Source organism: Ceratotherium simum, chromosome 22 (genome assembly GCF_057802395.1).
Source record: "Ceratotherium simum simum isolate JZ-2026a chromosome 22, ASM5780239v1, whole genome shotgun sequence".
In the NCBI taxonomy this organism is placed as follows: Eukaryota; Metazoa; Chordata; class Mammalia; order Perissodactyla; family Rhinocerotidae; genus Ceratotherium; species Ceratotherium simum.
In genome coordinates this window covers 31,351,655-31,379,449 of record NC_141921.1, presented here as the reverse complement: position 1 = coordinate 31,379,449, position 27,795 = coordinate 31,351,655, and the positions used below count along the sequence as shown (strand labels likewise).

Sequence of the window (27,795 nt, the reverse complement as noted above, 5' to 3'; positions counted from 1 at the left end):
GGAAAAGGGGGGCGTCTAGGGCTTTCGGCTCACTACCTTACGGGCGCCCTTTGTTTGGACAGCCTCGGGAGCGCGGCGCACCAGGTCCCGGGAGCGAGGGCAGGGGCCGGGCGGGGCCCGGCCGTCGGGGGCGGGGCAGTGGGCGTGGCCTGGCCGGCCCTCGCCCCGCCCCGTCGGACGTCGGCGCGGAGCCCGCGTGGGGAGGAGGAGCGCGGAGCAGCGCGCGGCGCCCGGCCGCGCCGGAAAGTTTTCCTGCCGGAGTTTTGGCGGCGGCGGCGGCCGGAGCGGCCATGGACGCGCTCAAGTCCGCGGGGCGGGCGCTGATCCGGAGCCCCAGCCTCGCCAAGCAGAGCTGGGCGCGCGGCGGCCGGCACCGGAGTGAGTGTGTGCGCGTCCGCCGGGCCGGGCGGGGGTCGGAGCGCGCGGACCGGCCTCCCGCGGGCGCCCGGGGGAGCGGCGAGGCCTGACCTGCGCCCTGCGGCCCTGGGGAGTGGGGGGTCGCCCGGGGTCACATCGCGCTCCCGCCCCCGCTCTGTGCAGCTGGGGAGGGGGGCAGAAGCTGGGGGTCCCCAGGGGCAGGCGGCAGTCGGAGGGGTTGCAGGTAAGAAGAGACCTGCGCGACCCCCAGCCCGTCCCCGCCTCGCCGCCCTGGGCAGTTCGGGGAGGCAGGAGCTCAGCGTCGGTGCCCGGGGGACGGGGCGGTGCAGGGGCTTGGAAGACGCCCCCATCCCCGCACCCCTGCGCGCCAGCCTAGAGGTCAGCGGCCAGCGGGAGCCCATTTGCCCGGTCCCCCAGTGCAACCCACGAGGTCATCTTTCGACTCCTGGGCTCCCGGAAACCGACTCAGGTGTGAGCCCAGGTTCGCAGGTATCTACTTGAAGGTGGGGGCGAGGCTCAGCCTGGGCTCTCAGGAGGTAGCACACATCGGGCTATCTAGTCCCCTGCGTCCCTTCCTCTGGCCGGGTCCAGGTGGCGAGGCTGGCGTCTCGGCTGTTTTTGAAACCTGTTTTCTCTCGCACTTTCCCCCTTGGGTTTCCGAAGTCCCTGGGCGCCCAGGCGAAAGGCAGACTCGTCGCCACCTCTCCCGGGGGCGTCTGGGAGGCAGGGAGGGGCCTCGCCTGGCCCCCCTTCTCTCCCCTTCTCAGGTTACTCTCAGGGAACCCGTCACCTGGCACCTTCCCCTGAGGCCTGAGAAACCCAGCCCAAGTCTCTCCTTTTTCACGAGGGAAAATAGAGTGGCTTCCCTGGGGTCACACAGACCTTCCCGGTGGATATGGAGCCAGAACTCCTGCACACTCCCACCCCCTGCCAACCACCTCTGACCTGGCCACTCCCCACTCCAGGAAAGCCCTGACGGTATAGTCACACCCCACCCCCCTTCCTCCTTTGCCTTCCAGGGCTCCACCAGGGGAGCCCGCGTTCCTCCATGCAGGAGTGCCAGCGTGTCTGGGCCTAGAGAGCCCGCCCTGCCCCTCCTCTTGCACCACTGCTGTTCCAGCTGTGGCCGCCTCCTAAACTAAGACTGGCATTGGGAGCTTGGGTTGGTGCCTGCGGGTGGAGGTGGGGTCAGAGACTCATTAGGGCTGGGCCAGGCCAGGGATGCACCGACTCCCTCCCTTGTTGGCTCCCAAAATAGACCTTTTAAATATTTGTGGGATTTGACCAGAACTTCTGAGATGATCTGAGATGACCAGAACTTCTAGTCCAGTGGGGGAACTCTGCAGCCTTCTCCTGGGATGAGGGAGGGAAGGGGTGCTGGGCAAGGGAAGGAATCTTAGAAGCCCCTCTGAAATTGGAGAAGGGAAGAGGCAGCCACCCTGGATGGTGGAAAGGAGTTTCTCCTGCCTGCTCTGATCTTGGACAAGCTTGTCCTTTCTGATCCTCAGTTTCCTCATCTGCAAAATGGGAATAAAAATTCTAACCTGGCAGGGTTGTTGAGAAGGTTGTTGATAATAATGCTTCCTCCTGGCCCCTAATTGGTGGTTTCCTTGTCCCCGACTCCCATTGCTGTCATGTGGACCTTCCACATGATGATTACTGTGGTGGAACAAGTTTTGGGGCCTCAGAGCCTGTCTACACCTGCGGAGGAAAGGAGAGGAGAGCCCCCCTCCCCCACAGACCCCCAGAGTGCTGTCCTGAGCCTTCTGGACCCAGCGTGAGCTGGGTCTAATCCCCAGCTGTCCCTCGTTATTAAGTCTCAGTTTCCTCATGTGTAAATTGTAAATAACAGTTGTTCCCACCTCTGATTTTTGTGTTTGAATGAAATCGTGTTTTCTTGGCATGGAGAAAGAGTTCAATAAATGGAGCTGCTGCTTTTGTCACTTTATGTTTTACACAGTGTTTCTGCTTCCATTATCTCATTTGCCCCTGTGAGGTGACAGAGCAGGGATTCTTATCAGACCCATTTTAGCGATAAAGGAACTGGGGCTCAGGGAAGTGGAGTCACTGGCCCCCGCATAGAGCTTCTGGGAGGCAGCATTCCAGATCCCCAGCCCAGGGGGCTTATCCCTGTGCCTCATGGACTCTGGCCCTGGGAGGAGGGGGAGCTGGGGGCAGTCTCCACCCCAGGCTGGGCTGGCAGCCCCTGAGGATAGTGGTGGCCACATGGAAGCCCTGAGTGTGTCCAGGTTGGGGGTGCTGGGGTCCTCTGACCCTCGGGCGCCTCCGTGGGTTGTGCCAGTCTGTCAGAGAACTCAATGAGAAGGGCTGAAGAAACATGAGGCGCAGGTTCCAGGAAAGCTAGTTCATGGTGGTGGGCAGGGGACGGAGGATCTATGCACACTTATAATACTTACAATAGAAGATATTATAAATAAGCCGTCATGCTCATTGAGCGCCGACTATGCATCAGACGCTGGTGGAGGCGTGCGCAATTGACCAGGGTGCGAGCGAGTGACGTGATTGTGGGTGGTGGTGACTCTGAAGGAAGATAAAGCGGGGTGGGGAAATGATGGGGCAGCTTCGTTAGATAGCGTGGTGGCTTCGTTTGGGCTCTTCTGGAGGCAGATGCCGAGACAAGGATCCGAGTGCAAGTCGTGTTTTGGGGAAATGATCCCAGGAAACGTTGTCAGGAGGAGTGGGAGGGAAGGAAGTCAGGAAGTGGACAGTGTGAAGACACTTACCACACTGGGCGACTGGCGTGCCATTGCGTGCAGCCCGGGAGCCAGCGTGGAACGTGCTCCTCAGTCACTCCGGTTGAGGGGTCGTTCCTGTCAGTGGTGGGTGCGCGGCTGCTGAGATGGGAGCTCTCGATGCCCCAGTCTACGCGGGCATTGGTGTCCTCAGCTGCCACAGGGAGCTGCCGGCAGAGCGACGAATCGGGTGGCGTGTGTGGAAATGGCGCCCACCGAGCGGATAAGGGTGGGCCACTGATAGTATCCATGCGGGGAGTCAGGGAATGCCTCTTAGAGGAGGTGACTTGGAACACATGTGGATACAAGGAGGGAGGGATCTGGGAACAGTGTTCCAGCCAGAGGGAACAGCAGTGCAGGGAAGGTTTAACTGGAGGCTGGGACTCTGCTTCGCAGTCTGGCAGCTGAGGGAGGGAGATGTGTCTTGAAGGAGTCAGGTCACTTGAAGGAGCCACTGCCCACTGCGGGTGAGCCGAACACTCCTTTTAGGCAGCCCTGGAGGGCAGGATGCCCACCCCTTCTGGTCATCCTCAGCCTGAGCCCTGCCCTGCACAGGGAGAGGCTTGGTGGGCTGCGGGAGTGGGTAAAGAGCACGCCTATGGGCTTTGAGACCCAACACTGGCGGTTAGGAGCCGTGGCCAGACTCCTGAGCTGCGTTAGCTGTGAAATGGGAATACTGACATATCCTCGACTCTTGTAAAATGCTGCAGACAGCTGTGTACGTGTGAAAGCTCTTTGCACTTGACCCTTGGTGGTGACCAACATTCACACTTCAGTGGCAGTTGGTGTGCACCAAGCACGGATCTAAGCCCACCTCATGTGTGAACTCATTGTATCCTCACAGCAACCCCATGGGGGGATACTATTACTGTCCCCATTTTAAGGTGAGGAAACCGAGGACCAGAGAGGGGAGTGACAGTGAACCCCACAGCCTGTCTCCAGACCCCACTGTTTTAACCTTGACAGCATATTTTTCTCTTACAGCGTGAATGGATACTTAGGAAATGGTAGCTGCTGCTATTATCATTTTTTAAATTATTTTCTTTTGATAATCTTAACAACTTCTGAACTTTGCCCAGCACTTTTCACCTGCTGAACCTTTTTCTGGTGATGCTCCTGAGGGACTGCACTCATTTGTTAGATACGAAGACTGTGGCCTAGAGAAGCAGCCACCCTCCAGATCATGGCAGAGCTGGAGTCCCCTCCTGAGATGTTGTCACTCTGTGGCTTCTGAGGTCATCTCCCCACCAGGCTGGAGGAGGCTGGAGACCAGGGCCCTGGTCAGAGGGCCCCGCTGGCCCATGGCTTTGGCTGCAGCTCTGATGTTCCAGACACCAGCCAGGCCGGGTCTCCCGGGGCGGCAGAAGGGGCACAGGGGCACCCTGCCCAGCTCTGACTCCTGGGTAGGGGGCCTTAACGAGGAGAGAATGTGTGTTCGCAGCTGCAAGTCACACTGGGCATATGGTCTGTCCCCGGCTAACTCGGACAGCAGGTCATCTGTAAAATTGCAGAGTTAAAATAGCACAGTCATTACCCACCACAAAGCCAAAAATAACCAGGACCGGAACTGGGCTGTGGACTCAGGCCTGTATTTGCCTGGGGGCCTCCGGGAGCTCTTCCTGAAGCCCGAGCTCTTCCTGAAGCCCGGGCTCTTCCTGAGAAGGAACATGTGGCCTCCAGCTTATCTGAGGTGACTAGATGGTGAGCGAGCGGGCGTGTAGAAAACCCTACGTGTCTGTCTGTACTGAGTGGTGCTGGGTACGGGGAGGGCGTGGGGCACGAGAGACCTTACACCTCGTTGAAGAGATGAGTCATGCCCAGAAGTACAGGAGCGGGGGAGGCAGGCAGGGTTCCCTAGAGGAAAGGAGGGAGAGGAGGATCCCAGCTGGGCGTGGGAGGACGGGGTGATGGGCATTCGGGGATAAGGGAGAAGTAAGATGAGGCAGGACAGCCACATTGGGCAGGAGTGCACCTTCCCCATACCAGTTCCTGGGGGAGGCAGACACACAGTAGGCAGCTGCTTGGTGGCGGGTATTGTGGCTGCGGGAGGGAGAGAAGGAAATCCACGTTTGAGAGAGGCACGAGGAGCCCACTGACAGGAGGGCTGAGGCCTGTTTACTGAGCACCTACTGTGGGCGGGGCTGTCTGCTAAGTGAGTTACATTTTATTATCTCATTATCTCGTTTTATTATCTTATCCAAGAGTCTAAAGCAGCCCTGTGAGCCAGGAACTGCTGTTTCCCCTATTTTATCAATGAGAAAACTGAGGCTCGGGGAAGATCAAGATCACTCGGTGTCAGAACTGGGATTCTAGGATTAAGGCCCTTGCTCTTAACCACTAGGCTATACTACCTCAAAGAAGGCTTCCTGGAGGAGGCTGGATGGGGGAGTGGTAATCAAATGAAGGGAAGGGCATTTTGGGTAGAGGGAACTACTTGAGCAAAGGCGCAGAAGTGGGAAAGTAAAAATTACATCATGAGGAAAGCTCTGCATGGTTGGAGCTTCCGTTGTATGTGTGTGCATGTGTGTGTGTGCAGGGGTGTTGTGGGAGAGGAGACGGGGGAACCTGTAACTCCCCAACAGTCATCGTGGGACTTGCCTGTCGTGGATTTGGAGGGGGGCTCTGACTTGCTGTGTGACTTTGCACAAGTCCCCTCCTTCTCTGGGCCTCAGTTGCATCATCTGTCTAGTGAGGGGTTTGGGCAGAGGGTCTCTGAGGCTGCTGAGTGGCAACCAGTCTAGCAGGGCCCTCTTCCGAGAGGCTACAGGATAGGAGAAGGGTCAGGCCAGGGAAAGAGGAATGCAGAAAAATGCCAGGCATTTCAGAGGTCAGGGAGGACTGGGGAATGTTTTGACAGCAAAGAGGTCATCTGTGACCTTGGTAAGCTTAGGCTCTTTGGAATGGAGGGGGCGGAAGTGGTTTTGGAAAGGGGCCAGGAAAGCCCCAAGCCAGAGACAATGGGAGAGTGGGGACATGAAAATGGGGGGAGGAAGGATGTTTGCCATAGGGCAGGGATGGGTAATGGGATGAACAAGGCCTCCCCTGATTGATTGGTGTTGCCTGCCTGGAGCCTTGTGTTGAGAAACAGTCCAAAGCCTGTAAATCAGGGAGTAGAGTCACTGTTGATTAGCAATGTCTGCCGAGGACACAGGCGACTGAGGGCAGCACGTAGTTTGCCATCCTTGCTCAGGTGGATCTTGGGTTGAAAGTGGTGGTCTGGGTGTCTTGACCTACAGAAGGGGAGCCTCAGGAATTAGGAATTGTGGGAGGAAATACTTCCAGCCCCAGGAACTTCTCACTGACCTGTTGCTCGAATTACAGTAGTTTGCCTCAGGGAAGGTAGTGGTGGCCTGATGGTCAGGAGCTTGGGCTCTAGAGTCAGATGGACAACTAATTTGACAAATAATTATCCTTTGAGCCTCAGTTTCCTCGTATGTGAAATGGGAATGAAAGACTGCCTGCTTGCAAGGCAGCTGTGCATGTGAGAGCTAGTGGTCAGAGCTGCTGCTTTGGTACTATTGTCGTCCTTGTTTCGTGTTAGCTCTCTTTGGCCCTGATGATGGTGGTGCTATTCTTGGTTTCTTTGAGAGCAAGGCCCATGTCTGAGTTGCTTTGGGGCCCCCATCACCCAGCCTAGGACTAGGACAGCTCAGGGACTTCCTGATTCTTTTTGGAGGATCAAATGAACTAGGCACGTGGTTGATGGGACAGAGGATGGGGTCACTTTGGGATTATCTCAGCAGGGGCTGGGCCTCATGTTGGGGTGGAGGCCCAAGGGCGAGGGCTGGATGGCCATGGGCCAGGGGCCAGAGCTGAGGATGGGCTTGGAGGCACTGCAGGCCTGAGAGAGGCCTCAGGGTTGTCAAGGTCACTCCTTCACTCAGCAAATATTGAGTGCCAGCTGCATACCAGGTTCTGGATGACCAGTCAGCAAGTCCCTGCTCATCTGGATCTCAGTCCAGGGGGCTGGGTACACCTGTCAGTTCTCGTATGACTCATTCCCCTCAGCACACACGCGTTCTTTTTCAGATGAGGATGCAGTCTCAGAGAGAGAGAGTGGCTTGCTCAAGTCAAATCCAGAGAGATGTGGGTGTACGAGGCTCCTTCTGGCTGCTGGAGGAGGAGGGCTCTAGGACGGGAGCTAGGAGTGGGCAGCACAGGCCCCGACTGGGTAGAGGACCTGGTGGTGCCACCTGAGCCCAAGGTTTCCGCTCCCGACGTGCAGGAACCCTAGAGTCAGGCTGCGCCTTGAAGGGGAGCCCAGAGCCCTGCCAGGGCCTCTGCTGCCCTGGAACCAGCAATGCCCAGTCGTAGACTTTCTTCCTGCGGCTCTTCCGTCAGAGCCGGTGAAGGAGGCAGGGGGGGCACCGACTTCTCCCAGCTGCCTTCCCAGGAAATGGTCTGGGGAAGCTGGCCCTGGCCTGTCCGGATCCTGCTCTATCTGAGATTGTAGGTGAGGCCGAAGAGCTGTTTCCATTTTACAGATGAGTCCGTAGCATCTGAGGGAGGATGAGGGACAAGTGGAGGGCCCGGACACACAGGGGTGTGGGGTGTTCATTCGTCCTGGTGATGGGCCCTGAAAGGATCTCTGGAGACCTTCGTTCCCGTTCTGGCCTCACTGCTTCCCAGCTGAGGGTTCTGGTGCCCCTGGGCCTCAGCTCCTGGGGAGGAACCCTGGGGATGGTTACAAGCAGTGCCACTGAGGAAGCCACACTTCCCCTCCTGTCCGTCTGTCTGCTCCGGGCCCTCTCTTGTGAGTGGGGCGAGGTGGGGGCCTCTTCCCAGCTCTCCCTCCTGCTCCATTTCCCCACCCGGCGAGCTGGCTCATCCCCTCATTTCCCAACCTTCCTGACCTCAGTCATGGTCACAGTTTTCAGAGGATCCTTCCCCTGTGCCCTGCTCTGTGTCGTTGTCACAGCCCAGGCATTATTAGTCTCAGAGAGGAGAGGGGACTGCCCCGAGACGGTTCAGGTGGTGGGAAACAGAGCTGGGATTCGAGCCCAGGTCTGCTGGGCTCAGGTAGCCTTCGTGTGATATCATTTAGAAATCACCTCCCCCTTTCCCCACTGACCTTTACCCCTCCCTGCTCTCCTTAGGCTGCTGGCTGTTTCTGGGTCTGCCTCCTCCCTGCCTCTTGGCCTCTATGGCTGTGCAGATGGAGAAAAGGAGAGCAGGCTGGGGCTGTGGGAAGCACCCAGGTTTGAATTCTGGCTCCAACCCTTTACTCATTGTATGTGGCCCTTGTCTAATGACTTCACCTCTTGAGCCTCGGTTTCCTAATCTGTAAAGTGGGGATGATATCCACCTCACAGAATTGCATTTAAGATCCAGTGTGAAAATGACATGGTTCGCTCTCAGCAAGTGTTAGCGTTGAAGTGAAAAATTTGGGCTTTGCACTTGAAGATATGGGTTCGAATCTTGGCTCTTGAACTCGCTGGCCCTGTGGACTTGGTTATGTGGTTGCACCTCCCTGGGCCTCAGTGTCTTTGTAAATGGGTATAGTTAAAGCATCTGCCTCCTAGGTTCTCGTGAGGATCAATGAGAATATTTTATGTAAAGCTTCTTACCGTGGTGCTTGGGATGTACTGGAAAATGTTAACCCTTCCTTTATTAAAAAATCAAAATAATGGTAGATGGGGGGACCCCAGTGCCCCTTGCTGGGTCTTCCTAGGAAATGGGGGCTGGCAAGAGCTGTTGCTGTGGTGGGCCTGCCCAGCAGGGGCTGAGGGCCTGTCCTCCTCCTGCGCAGAGCTGCCCGAGAACTGGACAGACACTCGGGAGACACTGCTGGAGGGGATGCTCTTCAGCCTCAAGTATCTGGGCATGACGCTGGTGGAGCAGCCCAAGGGCGAGGAGCTGTCGGCCGCTGCCGTCAAGAGGATCGTGGCCACGGTGAGCCCCAGTCAGGTCGGGGTGGGGGTGGGGGCATGAGACAAGGGCCAGCTTCTTCCCGGGGTGCCACTTGTCCCCCACTTATTACCCCATTAGGTGTGTGCGAGCCATCTCTGCCCTGGGTCCCCTTGCATCCGGCTTAGGGGTTCTGGTAGAGGGGCCGTTGGGCTGGCAGCACCAGGGTCAGTGTCCTCCTCTCCAGCTGTCGTGGCCATGGCCTCTCCTAGCCTCTGCTCCCCCAGCTCAGGCCCCCTGCCTAAGCGTTGGTGACTTATCAGTGCCAGGGAGGGGCAGTGGGAAGGTTGCTGTCACCCAACCACTTGCCCTGTGGCCTGAGGGAGAGAGTAGCCCGCCAGAGACCCATTTCCCCCTCCCCTGCTCCTAGTGAGCGTGGGCCCTATAAATCCACTTCCTTTGGTGGCCTTGGACCCCGTAGGTCAGACCCTGGCAGGTGCAGTGGGTGGAGCGGAGAGTCCCCATCCTGCCAAGTTGTGCTCAGTCTGAGGTCCCTCCTAGCTGTGTGTCCTTGGGCAAGTCCCTCAACCTCTCTGAGTCCGTTTCCTCCTGGGGAGAAGCCGTCCTGCCTGTGAGGATGACTCGAGGCCCAGTGCTTGGCGGAGAGCAGGTGCTCCACGAGCAGCAGTTGTCCCTGTCTTTGTTAGAAGAGGCTGCTGGCTGAATTGCTTTCCCCCCGCGCCTGCCAGGAGCCTGCGCCGAGGCCTCCCATGGGCGTCCCGTCTGGGCATGCAGCAGCTAGGTGTAGCCCACGAGGGTGGGTCCCAAGTGAGGCAGGCAGGCTCCTCTGACCCACGTCTGCCCCAAGGCCAAGGCCAGCGGGAAGAAGCTGCAGAAGGTGACTCTCAAGGTGTCTCCACGGGGGATTATCCTGACTGACAACATCACCAACCAGCTCATTGAGAACGTGTCCATTTACAGGTAGGCCCAGTGTCGCCCGTTCGCTCTGCCACTGGGGCAGCGGGTGGAATCCGGACTCCACCACTTCCCGTCGGGGTGACCTTGGAGCCTCACTGTGCTCATCCACAAATGGGGCGGGAGCAGGTCCTGCCTTGCTGTGCGGCTGTGGAGCGTTGAGTGCAGAGCGCCTGGCTCACAGTGAGCACTGGGTTAAGTGGCGGTTGCAGCCGGCAGCTGACGCCCGATCAGGCTGGGGAAACCGCCCCCCTTCCCCGAGCCTGCTGCTGAGTCAGACTTGGAGCAGAGAGCTGCAGAGTCACTGCCTTTTCCTTCCGGCATGAGTGCAGCAGCTCAGCTCTGGACATCTGGCCAGGTGTCCAGGGTGCCCTCAGGCAAAGTCTGCGGCCAGAGTGTATCTTCGGTATCTATGCTCTGTAGCCAGTGGCTGGGGCGGGGCGGGGAGGAGGGGGCAGACGGCCCAGGTCCATTTTAAAGATGGAGAAGCTGAGGCCCAGAGAGGGAATTACCTAAGGCCTTACGGTAAGATATCAGTTGGGACCAGGAGACTGGGGCTGGAGTTCTGTGCAGCAGGTCCCCCCACTACCAAGCATCCCTTCCCCTTCTTACTTTGTCTCCAAGCAGGTGGCTCTGCCGGCTGGAGCACTAGCCAGTACTGGGGTCGACGTGTGTTGGGGGTTGTTTTAGAGTTTCTGGCTGGTGTCTTCCTCTCACCTTCCTGATTCTACCTGCCTCCTTTAACCACCATTTTCCAAGTATGTACTCTGCTGGGGTCTGTGTCAGCTGAGGAGTCAGAGCCAGCCCCTGCCCTCAAGGAGCTTCCCATCTAGGAGGGAATGGACGGGAGAAATAGGAGATAGGGTGTAAGTGTTTCCCAAGAGGGCAGAGAAGGAGAGACCTGCCGGGGGAAACCTGGGAAGGCCTCCCAGAGGAGGTAGCAGGAGGCTGGATCCCCTGAGATGGAGAAGAGGCAGCTGGGGACTTAGCACCCCCTCCCTCTACCTGCCTGGGGGTCTTAAGTGGTGCTGATCCCTATGTCAATGCTTGTGATTGAAGCTGCGGCCGCTCAGGGTAAGGGAGTCTGCTGAGTCCTGTCCCACCTCCAGCCCCTCCCCTGATTGAGATTCTCAGGATGACTGGAGGCAGCATGGAGGGATCAGACAAGGCGGGGCACATGTTCCAAGAGGAGGGAGCTGTCTCCCTCCTGGATCCACTGGGGTTCCTGGTCTGGTCATCCTCACACGCTGCCCTCCTACTCCCAGCTCTGCCGCCGCTGGCCACCGCTCCAGGAGAACTTGTCTCGCCCAGTCACCCTGGGGGAGACGGGACCGGAATTCGCGCGACCTCTGGAAAGAGGCATGATCAGAGGGCAGGTAGGGGAGGAGGAGGCCAGGTGAAGGGCATCAGTGGAGGGCAGTGTCCCATTTCCCCTTCCAGCTGGTCCCTTAAGAGGCAGCACGGCAGTGGTCACAGCGTCTGGAATCTGCAGGTGAGCTCAGGTCTGTGCTCTGCTACTAGCCTGGTGGTCTGAGACAGTTAGCCTCAGTTTTCTCGTCAGAAAAGTGGGGAAAATAATAGGACCTATCTCAGAGGGCGGCTCTGAGAATTAAATGAGGTGATATGTAGAAAGCTCTTGGCACATTGCCTGGTATACAGTCAGGACTCAGCTATTAGTATTTTGGGGTGTGGCTCGTTAGAGGGGGAAGGTGTCCTTTCTCTAGCGTTTGCCTCCACTCCTTCCTGCCCAGCCTGGGTCGCCCCGCATAGAGGGCCCAGGATGCCAGCCCAGAGGCCAAGCCTGTCCCTCTGGAGTCTCGCCCTGGTGGGTGGGATAGCAGGCTCTCTGGATCTCAAGGGAGATGTCCTCTGGGCCATCCCAGATGTGGTCAGGCCCCTGTGCTGGGGTCTGGTGACACTTCCCACTTGCCTTTCAGGATCTCCTACTGCACGGCGGACAAGATGCACGACAAGGTGTTTGCGTACATCGCCCAGAGCCAGCACAGCGAGAATCTTGAGTGCCACGCCTTCCTCTGCACCAAACGGAAAATGGTCAGTGGGGAGGCCGGGGCTGGGGCAGGCTCTAGCCTCGCCTTGGCAGCCCTGCCCTGGGGGGCCCTGTGTAGTGGTGGAGGCAGGACCGAAAGGTGATAGACACTTAAAAAGGTTTGAAATCCCTGGGCACCCCAAGTGGGTGCTGGGAGCTGAGGGTGCTGAGTAGGGCTGCAGTCAGGTGGGTACCTGTCAGAGTGGGCTGGCCTGGCTGGCCTGTGGGCAGTGACGAGCCTGTGTCCCCAGTGAGTGCCTGGGGCCCCTTCCTTTCTGTAAAGTGATTTCTTGTATTTGAGGTTTTTGGAGGTCTCCTGTCAATAGTATGGTCTGTGGGTGCAGGGTCTTATAGGGACTAGTCCTTGGAGATTGGTGTTTTGGGGTCCCAGGATGAAAGAGGAAGGTGAGAGCCCTCAGAGGACCTGGCTTGCTGTGGCCAGAGCAGGGCGGGAAGTGGCCGTTTTTTGGTACCTACTATGTGTCTGTTTCAGTGGTAGGCTTATGAGGTATCTTCTCATTTAATCCTCACAGCGGCTCTGCGAGGTGGGAGCTGTTACTCTCTTCACTGTTTTGATTTTTATTTTTAAAGAGGAAACAGCCTCACAGAGGTCAGCAGTCTTGCTGAAGATGGCATAGCCAGCCAGGGAGAGTGAGGGTTTGAACTCAGGTTTCTCCCCTCCCTGCGTGACTGTGAGGAGCCAGGAGCTCCTTGCCCCGTTTCCAGGCCACCCTCTGACCACGTCTAGCTGGGACGAGTGGGACCCTCGGTGGTCTCTGGGGCAGGCAGCAGAGTGAGTCCACCTTTGGTGTTGAAGTTTTTGTTTCTGAGGCCCCCAGGGTCTGAGCCTCCACCTGTAAGGAGGTCCCTGACATTTATTGACTTAGTATTGGCCTCTGTTAACTTCTGTGTGCAGAGCTCAGAGCCCCAGTCCCTGTGCCCCATGGGCCTTGGGGCCACGGAAACAAGCTCGTTTCCACTCTGCCTGTCACCAGGACACATCAGGGACCTCACAGTCTGTACGTGGGCCCCCAGGCTTCCGCCACCCATCAGGGCCCCCTTTCCAACTTCAGAGCCAGTGGTGTAGCGTCTTCCAATCCCCTTCTCTGCTTCCGTCGTCACATTGCTATTTCTGACTCTCACCCTCACCCTCCGGCCTCCCTCTCGTAAGGCCCCTTGTGATTGGGCCCACTGGGTAATCCAGGATAATCCCCCGTCTCAAAATCCTTAACTTAGTCACGTCTGCAAAGTCCCTTTTGGTCACACTCATAGGTTCCAGGGATTAGGATGTGGACATCTTGGCCATGATTCGGCCTACTGCAGGTCTTGTGGAAGGAGCACTACAGGAGGAGACAGACTGGGCTCTGGGCCTAGCTGATGTGCTGTGTGACCCTGGATAAGACCCTGCCCTTCTCTGGGCTGCATGCCCATCAGCAGAATGAAAAGGTCACTGAGGTGACCTCCAGGATTGTTCTGAAAGCCCCAGTTTCTTCCGCATACCTTGTTTCTTTCCTGCAGATGCAGGCACCAGCCACTCACTCAGGGCCTCGTGATGCCCCAGGTCTCTGAGCTGCGGTGGCTTCTCCCGTGACAGCCTTGTTCCCACAACGGTGACTGTTGGCCTTGTCTCATATGAGGCCACACAGACTTGAAAATACAAGTTCATTGTGTGCCCATTGTTGGTCTCTTCCTCCCCAGTGGCCAGAGCAGGCACTGGGCAGGGCAGCTGGCCCACGGCCATTGCTGCAGAGCGGGGAGCCTTGCTGGGAGGGGTCTCCCAAGACGCAGAGGCTTCCTCCGGGGTGGGAGGTCAGGGGTAAAAGAGAACGGATGCTGACCCCGCGGCTAAAGGAGGCCTGGCCTGGGGCCAGAGGACTTTAGACAGGCTTGAACGAAATCAGCCTGCCCCCAGGCCGAGAGGTCAGTTATTGAGGAAAACAGCCCAGTCGCTGCTTGGTGACTGCCAGCAGAGCCCTGATTGGGCAGAGGGCAGGGCTATTGCTGGACATGTAGGCCCAGGCTCCTAACTTTTCTTGTCACGTTCTCATCTGTGGTCAGGGGCTGACTGGCTGGATCGCAGCTTATCCTTCTCCACCCTTTCCCCGCTGGCCTCCCCCCTTCAGGGAGCCCTGGAGAGGTCCCTCCAAGAGACAGCCCAGCCCAGGGTGGTGTAAATAGGCCAGCTGATGCAAGGATGGTGTTCTTGTGGCTCCCAAGGCCTCAGGCGAGCTGAGCTGGCAGTGTCGATGGCCTTGTGGCCTGGCCGTGGTGGAAACCCCAAGATTCTCAGGATTCAGTGGACGTTCCTGAGGAGGAGGCAGGAGGTGAAATGGGTGCCCCAGGTCCTGCAGCCCACCTGCTGGCAGGTGCCGCCACAGATGTTTGCTGCTGCTTGTCCTGGGGTGAGCCCTGTGTTGGGTGCTCAGTCCAGGGGATCAGCCGTGGAGATACGGATGCAGTGGTGGGGGAGAAGAGCCCAGAATCAGTAGCTGGAATGCAGGGGGCTTGGTTTCAGGGTGGAGATTATTAAGTCTCACTGGAGGTCAGCAAGACTTCTCAGAGAAGGAGACATTTTGAATTGGGCTTTGCGGGATGAGTAGGAGGAGTTTGCCAGGCTGCAAGAAGGGGGCTGGTGAGAGGGTGAGTGCACTGCAGCCCAGGAATTAGCACATGCGAGGACGCAGAGGTGCCAGATGAAATGGTGTGACTGGTGGTTGAGGACTCAGCTGTCACCAGAGCCTGGGCACAGTCAGCCAGCAGGGGTGCCTGAATTTGGATGTTGACAGAGCCCTCCCTCCTTTTGGCCAGGGGCCCACAGTCTCCACATCCTCACCCTTCCTTGCCTGGCTGCCTGAATGAGCAAGAAGCCTGTAACCCACCTGGGGTCGGCGGGGGAGGGGACCCTTTCTGGGTCACCCTCCAGTTCAGCTCAACTCGGGCAGCAATCCACAGGCCTCCATTCTCTGGTGGCTCCTGTTGGCCTGGCCAGGACAGGGTTCCGCCCGCCCACCTGGGAGGCCTCAGCGAGCCTCGCCTCTCCAGGCTCTGAAGTGAAGGTGCCATTGCTGCGTCGGTGGGGAGCCAGGGCTGCAGAGCAGGTGGACTGCAGGGTGAGGCTGAGCTGTTCTCCCTCCCAGGGCCATTGGCATTCCTCGGGTGATCCTTCTGTGCAAGGATTTATGCTCCTTGGGCAGTGGGGCTGTAGAGGACTTGGTCTGAGTAGCAGGCTGGGATCTGGGGGTCGTGGCCCAGCTCTGTGGCCTTAAGCTAGACCTGGCCCCTTTGAGGAGCTAACAGCTGGTTACAGCGTGGGAACAAGTCAGGGACACAAAAAACTGGGCAAGGTCGAACCTGGTCCGGGTAATAAGACAGATCCACAGGTCAGAGGCACTCAGAGGAGGGGGAGGCATCTGGCCTGTGGAATCAAGGAAGGAAGACTTCCCAGTGGGCAGGCCCAGGCAGCCCTTCCGTCTCATGCTGCCCAGATTCCTGCAGCCGCTGCAGAGCGCCACCCCCCTCAGGCCCTGCCCAGCCCGGGCTTGCAGCCACCTGCACATCCACATCTTGGGTTATATTTGGTTTAACTTGCAGCTCGGGACTTCAGGGCGAGAGGATGGGAATGTATGCAAATGAACAAACAGATTTATGCAAAACCAGTATCAGGCTTGTGCCCCCAGATTTCCTGAAGGCAAAAATAATGGTGTTTCCATCTCCCTGCCACATTGGGTGACTGGCCCTTGCTTGGGTGTATAGTGATCTGACTCCAGCTGGTAATTAGCCCATATTTTTAGTTCACGGACAATTCTCAATGGTAACTGGGTCTATTAAACTTGATTCAGACGTGACAGCTGAAATTGTAAACAGCTGTGAAGAGTTTCATACTTAATTACCATATTTAAGTTTTGCCGTAAAGTGCCCATACTTCCATCAAAAATGTAAATGACGGAGACATTCGAATGAGATTTTATACTTCGTGAGGTTTAATTGGCACGCATCAGTCAGCTTGTTTAGGGATTTTAAATGTTAAAGAAAAAAGAGTTTTAAAGGCAGTAGCCACGACTTCATTTCTCAATTAAATCGAGTTGTCTGGTGGAGGGGAAGGGAGTGCAGCTGAGGCTCGTCAGGCCTGAACTTGTGCACTTGAGAGTCTGGTGCTTTCTTCCTGGGGTGGGCTGTCAGGAGGAAGCTAGATGTTGCTTTTAGCTACAGCTATGAGCTCTGGGACTTCCACTGCAGAAGCCAGGCTGGTGAGCCCTGAGCTGGAATCAGAGAGAGGAAGGGGTGGGTTGAATGCAGGCCGGGGGTGAGTCCTGGCCGGAGCGTGGGGCCTCAGGAGGCCTGCCCTGGGAATCAGGGGTGTTTAGACTTGATTCTCCCCTTCAGGGAGCACCCAGAGCAGGTGACACAGGCATGTGAGCTGATGACACTTTCATATGCATGATGTCAGAGAGGGGTAGGCGGGGCTGTAGGAGCCCAGAGCTGACGACATGAGAGGTGACATTTGAGTTGGGTTTGAAGGGGTGGATGGGAGTTCCCCAGGGGTGAAGGGCCAGGGTGTGGCCCCTCTTTACCAGGTGTGTTACGGCACTGAATGGTTTTGGTCCCCTGCCACGGGCACTCGTTAACATCTTGTTCCTGCCAGGAGATGTGTAAGCCTCCTACTACTCTCTGGCTTCCAGTTATAAGCCCCTCCAACCCTGCAGAGTACTAACAGCGTCTAACCTTTGCTTCTCCAGCTGTGGCTCATTCAGGCAGTGGCCGGGCCCCTTCCAACTCTGGCTTTTCTGATCTCAAATTCCAAGGGCTAAATTACTGTGTGAAGTCCTCAGGTAGTCAGGGAGGGCTTCTTGGAGGAAGTAAGCTTCACAGTTAATTGACTTTAGGGAAGCCCAAAGGTAGGGAAAAAAGGGGAGGGAACAGTCATTGCAAAGGTGGGGGCTGGAATGAGTGTGGGAACCCTGGCTGGGCTACAGGTAGTGCAGATGGAGCCCCACCTGCCTGCGGAGGGTGTGGCCTCCTTACACTCCAGGCTGCTTTGGTGACCTGGGAGGGGCCAGGCCTCTGCCTCTGCGCGTGAGGCATTCCAGAGCCTTGGACGGAGCCAGGGCGGGCCTGGCCTGGAGCTCCCGGCCCCCAGTTCAGACTTGCTGTTACCTGCCTGATGCTGCAGTCCTCCCCCAACCCCACTTCCTGTTTTTCAGGCCCAGGCTGTCACCCTCACTGTAGCCCAAGCCTTCAAAGTCGCCTTTGAGTTTTGGCAGGTGTCCAAGGAAGGTGAGTCTTGTTCCCGGACACTGTGGGTGGGTGGAGGTGTACAGGGGGCCTTGAGGGAGGCGGGCAGAGCAGTGTGGGGTGGGGAGGGGATGGTAAAGGCCCTGGAGTCTGGCCTGGGCTGACTCCCAGCTTCATCGTCTACCTGGTTTGTGGCTTGGGACAGGTCCCTCACCTCTCTGACTCAGTTTCCCCATCTGAAGGAATGGGAACAGCTGTCTCCCTTCCCATGGTGCTTGTGAGGGTTAAATAAAATCTCAGAGTTTCTCTTCTCCCTGCTGGAGACCTGCCACCTGCCCCCGAGCTTGGCCACAGCCTGCCCCTGCCCAGTGATTGCTGGGGACGGAGGGCTGGGGTCGGGGGCTCCAATGCTCTGTGCCTTGGTCCCACAGAGAAGGAGAAGAGGGAGAAAGCCAGCCAAGAGGGAGGGGACATCCTGGGCAGGGGCCACTGCGACAGCACCCCCTCGTCAAAAAGCCGTGAGTCTTGGGCAGGGGGAAGAGCTGGATTCAGCTGCGTGACTTGGGGTCTGCCCTTCATCCAGAGGGCCCCGCTCCCTCCTGGGCTGGGGCAAGCTCTTGGTTTTTTATGTTTTATTGCTAAATGATACATGTTGGCTATAGATAAATTAGAAAATGTAATAAAGGGAAAAAATTACTCATTTTGGTGCGTGTGCTTCCAGATAGGTCCCTATGCAAATGTATAAATATATGTGTACATTTCTCTGGGTACACTTTACACCCTGTCGTGTGAGCGCTTAAAAAACTTAACACCTGTTGTGAATTTAAGAGTTCCAGCCTACACCATTAGTGGGGAAGAGATTTTCCCTGTGGGCAGGGGTCCAGCTGCTTCGGGAGGTGCCAGAGGGGGCTCTGGGGGGTCTGGTGATAGGCCTGGGAAGGCCATGCCCGAGGAGGGAGTCAGGACCAGGACAACCCAGGGGCTCCGGGATGGGGCTGGGAGAGGAAGGCTCCTCTCCCCCGACACACCTGACTGACCCCTCATAGTGGTCGCCACTGGGAACCTGCTGGACTTGGAAGAGACAGCCAAGGCCCCGCTGTCCACAGTCAGCGCTAACACCACTAACATGGACGAGGCACCGCGGCCTCAAGCCTTGAACAGCAGCAGTGTGGTCTGGGTGAGTGGTCATGTGGCCTGGGGACCCCACAGGAATCGAGTGAGCCTCAGCCTGATCCCTGGACGAGGCCTGAGGCTGTTCAGGGTTCAGGCCCTGGCACCCACGACTTGCAAGCCTTTGGTGGGGCCAGACCCAGGCCAGCAGCACCCAGGCCCAGGGCAGGGGATGAACAATGTCCCCTTTGAACCCAGGGTTGTGTGCCGAACAAGCTTGGCTCCCAGCACAGCTGTCTCCTCACAATGCCCGGCCTCTTGGCCTGAGCGTACACTGCTCTGCCCACCACAGGACCAGCCAAAGGCTCCCTTGTTCTCGGTGTGGGCAGTTTGCTCCTGACGGCCCTCCCCCCTCAGCTGTCTGATTGAGGAGCCTGAGACTTGGGCAGTCGGCAGTTGGCCCCTGCCTCGCTCTGTGACTCAGGGCAAGCCCCCTGACCTCTGTCTCCTCCATGAGGATGATGTCCCAGAGGAACCTGATTTTTTTTTTTAATAAAAAATTTCTTTTAATTTTTCACTTGGAAATAATTTCAGACATATAAAAAAGTTACAAAAACAATACAAAGAATTCCTGTTCACCCATCATCTAGATTCCCCAAAGGTTAACATCTTACATAACCACATTACAATGATTAAAGTCATTAATGTTGATATGACACGATTATGTAATCTACAGACCTTATTCACATTTCCCCACTTGTCCCTCCAATTTCTCTGGTCCAGGAGTCATTATAGAATCACGCATTACTTTCCTTGTCATGTCTCTTTAATTTTAAAAAATCTGGCATGTTGAGGGCCTTGAGAGACTGTCAAATCCTGCTGCCTGTTGGGGGCCACCCAGCGTCCCCCGAGCAGGCACTGCCAGCCTGTCCTCTGCTCTCTGGGCGCACCCTTGCCCCCTGCCCATCCTACCGGGGAGGCTGTGGAGGGAGTCTCACCCATTTTTTTCCCACCTAGGCCGTGGGATTCTTGCCATCATTTATCCCTCATGAACTTAGAATTTTGGCTTGGATTGTGTTATCTTTTTTTATTTTTTATTGTTTTTGTGAGGAAGATCAGCCTTGAGCTGACATCCATGCCAATCCTCCTATTTTGCTGAGGAAGACTGGCCCTGAGCTAACATCTATTGCCAATCCTCCTCTTTTTGCTGAGGAAGACTGGCCCTGGGCTAACATCCGTGCCCATCTTCCTCCACTTTATGTGGGACGCCGCCACAGCATGGCCTGACAAGCGGTGCGTCGGTGCACGCCCAGGATCCGAACCCGGGCCGCCAGCAGCGGACCGCGTGCAGTTAACCACTACGCCACGGGGCCGGCCCCTTGGCTTGGATTTTGGAAGTGGATGAAAGCAAGACAGTTCCTTCCCCACCCTCTTCCGCTTGGAATTTGAAAGCTGTAGAAATCGTCCCGTCCAGCTCTGTCGTCTTAGGGAAGGAAAAGCTGAGTGTCAGGAGCAGTGACTTGCCCAAGGTGTCCCTCAGGTAGTGGCAGAGCTGGAAACTGAACCCACCAGGTCTCCAGACGCCCTGTGCGGTGCCCTTTCTCCTGCCCCACATCCCAGGTTCGGGTCCGTGGGCTGAGATGCTGGTGGCAGCGCCCAGGCAGGAGGCCTGCCTGTGCCCGTTCCTTCAGGCACCCACCGACCCCTACGCTTGTGTCCCGAGTCCCTGTGACTTACCCAGAGCTGGGACAAGCCCCGGCTATGAGCACGGGCTCCCCCACTGAGGGTTCACATCTCCTGCTTTGTTTTCCCCAAGGAGCTGGATGACGGCCTGGACGAAGCATTTTCAAGGTAACATGAGCTGGGCTCCTTGTGCTGAGGAAGGAGGCCTGGCATTCGTGGGTTGGTCTCCTGGGCCCTTTGCCATGTCTGAGAACATGAACTCGGACCTTTCCAGAGCAAAACTCTCAACTCAAATACCTCTAGGGATGGGGAACTCACTATCTGGAGTTGGCCGGGTCTGCCAGAAATTTCTCACTGTTGAATCAAAAGCAATTCGTAGTGGCTGCCGTACCACAGTCTGAGGTGAACTAAACACACGGCAGCTCAGGTTGATTTCCTCTTCCTACACTCGGTGTAGCCTTCAAAAACTGGCTTTTTTGCAGGCTTTGTTCTCTCCGGAGGTTTTGAACGTATGGAAAGGGGCAGGGACAGAAGGCAATGCTTAACAAAGCCCATGGAGCATTCCATAGAGGAGGAATGTCAGGCTCAGTGAGAAGATCTTTTGGTCTAGCCTGAGGTGGTGGCATTTCCCCATTTTCCCAGGGGCCATCCCTGTAGCCATGGTCACTTTCAGCTTGGGGACGTGCCACCAAGAAGGCTGCAGCTGAGCAGAGGCCTGGGCAGCTCACAGTTCCTCTGAGCACTGGGACCCAGTCAGTCAGGCCTCCTTTCTCCCTCAGGGGCCCCTGCAGCCCCCTCCCTTCTCCCCGACGCCTTCCTGCCAGAGCCTGGTGGAAGCCCCTCCGTCAGCCCTGGGGAGGTGGGGGGCGGCGTGTGTGTCCCCTTCATGGAGGCAGAGATGTTCTTTTTACCATCTTCTCTGCTTCACTGGCTGCCTACAGCTCCCTAGTTTGAAGAAGACAGTCGTCCTTTTGCAGATCACTCAAGGAGTGTGTGCGCTTTATTAACAACTTTGAAAATCAGCAAAGCATTAAACAGGAAATAACACCATCCCACAGTCCCACAGCCCAGACTTTTGGGCTTAATTCATGCTAATCTTATACATGCTCGTCGTATTTGCACTTGGGGATCCTGCTTTCACCTAACACTGACATATCAGGAGCATTTCTCGGGCTCCTAAAAATCCCCATGTAAATGCCTCGTTCCCTGACTGCCTCACATTCTCCTAAGGATATGGGCCATAATTTACTTGTCCCCTATTCTTTGGACATTTAGGTTGTCTCCCTTTTTAAATTTATCGTTTGAACGGCAGTGTGTTGCACGTAGTTACCGCCAGCAGTCTTCTCATGGTTGTACTGTCTCCCTCCCGCGCGTGCCCCTCTGCCCTCACCAGCGCTGCTCTTTCCCCTCTTTGCTGGGCATTTCCTGATGGAGCCGTGGACGGTGTGGGTGCCCAGGCCTCTCTGTGGCGGGAACGCCGCTGTCTGCCCCACAGTTTTCTGAGCCGGTTGACCCTCAAGGGTAGGCTCTCTGGTCAGAGGCTCTGCCTCTCCTGATGTCCAGGACTTTCTTCTCTGGCCCCTGTGTCCTGGCATTTTCCCATTCATGCCCTCTCACTTCTGACCCTAGTGCTGGCCAAGCTGGACTGGCTCCTCAGGCCCCCACCAGCCCGTTGCCCGGGCCCTCGGTTCACAGAGCTCTGCCTTTCAGGCTTGCCCAGTCTCGGACGAACCCTCAGGTCCTGGACACTGGACTGACAGCACAGGACATCCATTACGCCCAGTGCCTCTCACCTGTTGACTGGGACAAGCCTGACAGCAGCGGAGCCGAGCAGGATGATGTCTTCAGCTTCTGAGGGCCCGGGGCTGGCGGGACTCATGACAGACCAACGCCACCTGCAGTGGGGGCAGCTCCAGGACCCCCAGGCACCGTCTTCCAGTCGGTCAGCAGCACCGTCAGCCTGCAGACCAAAGCTGCAGCCAGTCTAGCAGGGGGAAGGAGAGGTTTTTTTAACCCCGCCCTTTCCCTAAGAACTGGAAGATGCCTTGAATATTTATTCAGTGACTCCTGGTCCGACTGGGAAGCCGGTTTTGCGTCTGGCACGAGTGCAGTGTTATAACCAGCTTCCTGCTGTCTCTTGAGCAAGCTATGCTCTGCTCTGGGTGTCAGGACGGTGACCAAAGCCTTCCTTGTCCCTTCTCTCTTTCTAAGGGCCCAGGTCTCCCTGGAGGTGCCCCTGCTCCTCACTGAAAGTAGTCCGATTGTTCATTTCTGTCATCTTTTGAGTGCAGGAGGGCACCGAAGCCTCAGGAGAGGACCGCATCCTCAGGCTTGCCTTCCGCAGGGACCCAGCAGGCCTGAGCTGGAGCCCCTGGACCTGGGGGCTCTGAGAGACAGGGGCAGCTCCTGACCAAAGACAATACATAGCTGGCACTTTAAAGCACACAGCAGCGTGGCCCCTGGGGGCCCCTCGATGGTGCTGCCTTGCACAGAGCTTGCTTTCTGCCCTTCTTCCACGAGAAGGGGCCCAAAGTCCCTGTAGATGGTCCCCATCAGTGCTCGGAGCCAGTGAAACTGGCTGCCCACAGACTCCCCGAGTCTCACTGGGACAGTGGGGGTCATCTCTGTGACTGCCCTCCCTCGGGTCTGCTGTACGAGGTTGTGCCCACTCGTCCATTGTGTCTGTGTCTGTGTGAGTGTCCCTGGGCCCCACCTCCCTGTACTTCCCGGGATACCGTGTGAAACCTAACGCCTAGACTTGTTTAAGAATATTCTCTTGCCATTTTACAGATGAGGAACCGAGGCCATAAGCTGGAAGGGCTGTAGTCAAGGGTAGAACCCAGACCTGATGCCAAAGCTGCCTTCTCCCCGCCCCCTCACACTCACCCCTTTTTTTTCCAGCTTTGTTGTCCTCCGAGGAACCAAAAACCCCAGCTATTTTCTGACCAAAATGTGTTTCATAACAAACCATCTGGTGCCTTTCCACAGAGAACTGGCATGAGCCTCCGTGCCGTGCTGGCTGTCTCGCCGTTGATTTCCGTAAAAATGGAAGTGTTTGAAGTCTGCTAATTCAGAGGGTGAAACAACCAAAGTCGGCAGGCGTCTTGCCGTCCTTCCCTGACACTCCGACCCCGGTCGGGACATAGCAGCGGCAGTCTGTCTTCAGTCTCCCTCCTTCCTCCCCTGCCACCCCCCGGGCCCCGGCATCCTGAACCCAGCAGAGCTGCCAGCGCCTTCCCCAGCCCCAGCTGCCTCCCAGGCCTGGCTTTGCTGAGCTTTTCACTCACATCATAGACAGAGCGGGCTTCACCAGCCCAGAAGAACACCCCACTGCTTCGAATCTACTTACCTAAGTGAGCGCTTGAATCACAACACAAAGAAGTGCCTGGTGAGGGGTGGGGTGGATGTGTAGGGTCTCCATCAGAATATGGGGATACTTCCTTGCCCTGCCCAGCTCCTGCACCCCCATGCCCCCACCCCTGACCCTCTTGGTGTCGGCCCCTGTGTGTGTCATGAGGTAGCAAGGGTTGGGCCTGACAAGCTGCCCTTGGCACGAGGGTCCAGGAGCCCCGGGAAGGGCCTTGCTGTGTCTGTGTGGGTTGGGCTGTGGCCTTTGTCTCGGCCTTTGGCCAACAGCGGTCGGTGTGCTGCCCGTGTGTCTGCAGAGAAGTCCTGTGCTTTACTTTGTGTTGCTGTAAAGGAATTTCTAATGAGGAAGATAAGTAATAAACATTCTCTTTTTGAAATACAAAGAGCACTTGCATGGAGCAGTCTGGTGGCCCTGTGGGAGCGCGGCATCCGGCAGCTCCTGCCCTTTGAGGGTGGAGCGGCAGTGACCACAGGCCCAGACATGGGGGATGGTGGTCTGTGGTCCCCCGGTTGAAGCCCAGCAGATGGGGGTGTGTGATGAGGTCATCTCTGGATAGCCCAGCGAGGCTGCCCTGGTGAGCCAGTGTGTTGGCCCTGAAGAGGTCTCTGAAAACCTCGGTCAGGGCTTCCTCGCCGGGGGTCTGTGAATCCCTGAGACGTGCTGGTGATTGTGTGTGTGTCCATGTGTACATTTTTCTTGGGGAGGGTGGCCATCATTTCCATCACATTTTCCAAGGGGTGCACAACATTTATTCACTTGATAAACTTTGTGGCAAACACAGACCGGGCCTGGAGCTCTGCTGGGGATGGCAGTCCAGACAGGGTCTGCCTGGATTCAGGGTGTGTGGCTTGGCTGTGACCGGGGGCTGGGATGGGGGATGGTGGAAAGCGTGTTTCAGTGACTTGGGAGACCCAAGGTATAGCTCTGGCTCTGCCACTTGGGGGCTGTGACATTGGATTAGTTACTTCTTTCCTTGAGCCTGGGTTTCCCCATCTGGGAAAAGGGCACAAGAAGCTCCGCCCTTCCTACCTCCCTGGGTTTTGTGAGACTCAGGTAACCGTTATATTGCTGGTGGCATCCCTGGACGGCTCAAAGGTTATCTCAGAGCAAAAGGCAATTCGGACCAAATACACTGGAGGAAGTCAAAGTAAAATGGATAACAGCAGCAGCTCCTGTTGACAGAGCTCTTACGGAGACATCTCTGCCCGGGGCTGTGCTCTACCCTTCACTGTCTCATCACGGTGGTCCTGGGGAGCCCAGATAGCATTAGCTCCCTTACTGCTGCAGGCACCGAGGTGGGGGGGAAGGCGGACATGCTTCCAGCAGTTGGCGGAGCCGCAGCCCAGACTCAGATCCATGTGACCCTCGACCCCGCCACGTCCTGGCCTCCCAGGATCCGCGTCGGCGGTCATGCTGCCCCTGGCCTCCTGCGGAGCCCCACAGTGCCCGCCACAGAAAGGCTGCTCTCTTCAGGCTCCAGTGGGGGTCTCCTCGGACATTTATCTCTTTGTCCCTCTGAAACAGTGATATTGAAAATGTCCGGAACCTGGAGGCAGAGCCTCTGGTGTCAGCCGTCGGGTAGACTCGCTCTGAATTCTGAGAGGATCGTAGACGACTGAGAAATTCTCGCCTTTCTTCTCCCATAATCTGAAAAGACACCCAACAAGTTCATCTTTCGGTTTAAATTTGGCCAATGTCTTTAGTCTCTGGATGTCTCAAATTATGAATCCTGAGCGCCCGCTGTCTGCCCTTGCATGCGTAACGGATGAAGCTGGGAGAACAAAGTTGCCTTTTAGATTCCATGTGACCTTCAGCTTCGCTGGGTAGATGTTGGGGTCTTCTCTCCCTGGAGCTACCACCCCGGTTAAATCTCTCCAAGAACTTTTCAACAAACCCGGGTGCTGGCTGGGGGTCTGGTCTTCGCCCGGCGTTCCTCCTCCTGCTGCTCCACGTGTGCCGATCACAACGGGGCCCATTCGTGTCTCGGGAAGCGAAATTTCTCCGGTGCTTACTGCATGCCAGGCCCTGTCAGGTCCTTTACGCCTAGGATCGGTGATACTAGTCCTAACAAGCTATGAGGTGGGTGGTCCTAGTCCCATTTCCAGGATGGGACAGCTGAGGGTGAGGGAGAACAAGTGCACGGACCAGAAGTCTCACAGCCAGTAAGGAGTGGACCTGAGATGTGAACCCCAGTCTCTGTGACCCAGAGCTTATTTCCACGGCACCATCCACCCTGTGGAGTGAAGGGCAAATCCAAGCCAAGCAGCCTGTGCCCTGCTCTGCCTGCCAGCAGCCCAGCAAGGGGCAGCCTCTGCCACAGCCAGCGGGTGTCTCCACAGGCAGAGTGGCAAGGCCTAGGCCAGGCGAGGTACCTAAGGCAGGGCCGCCTTCATAGACTGGTCAGAACAGATCCTTTCCGCCTCTTCCCAGGTGGCGGCCCTTTGGGGCCGCTTCTCTGGACTTGCCCAGTTTAGGACTCAGCAGGGCGTGTCTCGTTACGTCAGGGCCCTGTCTTGCCTCCAGAAGCACTGCCCAGGCTGTGAAGGGGGTGGGGTGCAGGATGAGCTTTGGTCTCCCTCAGAGGAGGAAGGCTTCCTCTGGGAGCAGACTCAGTGTGTTGCTGGCAGTGAATGCCAGCCTCAGAGGGGCCGGGAAGGAGAGAGACACGTCTCTGAAGCACAGGCAGCATCTACACACGTTAGCTAGTCTAAGCAGCTGCACGGTGACTGTGCTAGTAAGCGTTGTGAGCCCATTTTAGAGGCGATGAAACTGAGGTCCATGGAGCTTATGTGACCTGCCAGCCTCACACAGCTCGTAAGAGGCAGGCCTGGGATTCAAAGCCCACGTGTTCTCCACTGTCCTGGGGTGGCCCTGCCTCTCTCCGGGTCACTTGGAACATTTGAGCAGCACCATGACCTTGCTTGCTTAGGAGCTTCTGAGCCCCGCACAGAGTAACCGTAGCCAGGTGCCCGGCACACGGATGCTGGGTCAGGTTGGTGCTTTTGCGTCCAGCCAGGACAGATGTGAGCTGTATCACAAGTCATTGTTGCCAAGCAACAATTCTGACCACCTGCTGAGCCCCGGCATGCAGTGGGGCTGCCATGACCTGTCCTGACCGCTTCACGGTCCAGGAGTTGTGGGTCATGGTGCCCTGGAAAGCGGGGTGTGGGCTAGGTTTGTACCACACTAGGTGGACATGGGAAGTCAGAGCTGAGGAAGCCAGGGAGGTCCTGGGAGAGGGGAGTGTTCCGGCTGCGCCTTGAAGGAGGGTGGAAAGGTTGGAGGCTGCCTTTGCTAGCCTGGGAGCTCCAAGAGGTCAGGGCCTGTGGCCCCAGTGCCCAGCATAGCACCTGGCACAGAGTGGCCCTCAGTGACTTCAGTCAGCTCATCAAAAGGGGGAGAACCAGCCCAGCTTCCTGCGAGAACCTGTTGAGAGAAGAGGCAGCCCTGGGTCGGTAGGTGAGACTGGAACCTCTGCAGCCTGATGGCCCACTTGCAGGTTATCTGTTCTGGAGGCAAACCCATCCTGTGGCAAACCCCCACCTCCGTCCCCCCACCATGTGCTCTGGGCCTTGGCGCTCTGGGTCTCTGTCACACACAGCCGTGGCCTGGTACACCCAGCCCAGCCTGGTTTGGTAAAACGTGTGGTCTCCTCCTCTGCCCTGACCAAAGATCCTGGTTTTCAAAATGTCTTTAAAGCGGGATTCTAGAATGTTAGTGCTGGAAGAGCCCCTAATGGTCCTCCAGCCCACCCACTTTGTTTACAGGTGGGGAACAGAGGCCCACCGAGGGACAGGAATTCTCTAGGCTGTGTGGGCAATTAGGCAGAGTGGAGATTTGAGCCATATTCTTTTCCATGGACCTCATGCCCAGGCCTCCGTCCACCCCATGGAGAGGAGAGAAGTCCCTTCCCCACACTGGCTGGAAGGGGGCCAGCGCTTGAACTCCGCAGGGCCTGTGGGCAAGTGGAAATGATTGTGAAAGAAGAGGCTGGAGAAAGGAGCTTGGTGAATTCTCGAGCACGTAATGAGCATCAGCTCATCATCTGTCTCTTCATTCTCTCTCCTCGAGGCCCTGAGGACTCATCTGTGGCTCGAGCTGCTGGCAGGTGCCTGGAAGAGAGACTGGAGAGTTGTGATTATGAGCTCGGCCTCCAGAGCCGGACTGGGTTTGAATCTCAGATTTGCCGCTTATCAGCCGTGTAAATGAATTAATAGCAAATGACTTTATAGCCTGGGTCTCAGTTTACTCGTATGTCAAATAGGGTGATAACAATACTGTCCAAACTGGGATGTTGTGAGGAGTAGATGAGTTAGTGAATGAGTTAATACTTGCGAAGTGCTGAGAACACCGTGCACTGTGGCTGTCCCTTTGTTTTTGTTATTGCTGTGAGGGCTGTT

The 27,795-nt window shown here is 56.9% G+C and overlaps 1 protein-coding gene across 4 annotated transcripts; it reads left to right on the top strand.

The window, feature by feature from the left end:
- Positions 1-210: 210 nt before the first annotated feature.
- Positions 211-27,795, top strand: LDLRAP1 (low density lipoprotein receptor adaptor protein 1). Of its 4 annotated transcripts, none has more exons than XM_087446546.1 (9): positions 212-378; positions 8,881-9,023; positions 9,847-9,959; positions 11,891-12,005; positions 17,202-17,274; positions 17,664-17,750; positions 18,279-18,409; positions 20,162-20,193; positions 21,736-27,795. In XM_087446546.1, the coding sequence occupies exons 1-9, from the start codon at positions 291-293 to the stop codon at positions 21,878-21,880; spliced, it is 927 nt and encodes a 308-aa protein (XP_087302672.1). In that variant the 5' UTR covers positions 212-290; the 3' UTR covers positions 21,881-27,795. The 4 variants fall into 4 exon arrangements, with proteins under 4 accessions (XP_087302673.1, XP_087302672.1, XP_087302671.1 ...); XM_087446545.1 differs by having other exon boundaries at positions 213-378; positions 20,159-20,193; XM_087446548.1 differs by lacking the exon at positions 212-378 and adding an exon at positions 885-1,356 and having other exon boundaries at positions 20,159-20,193.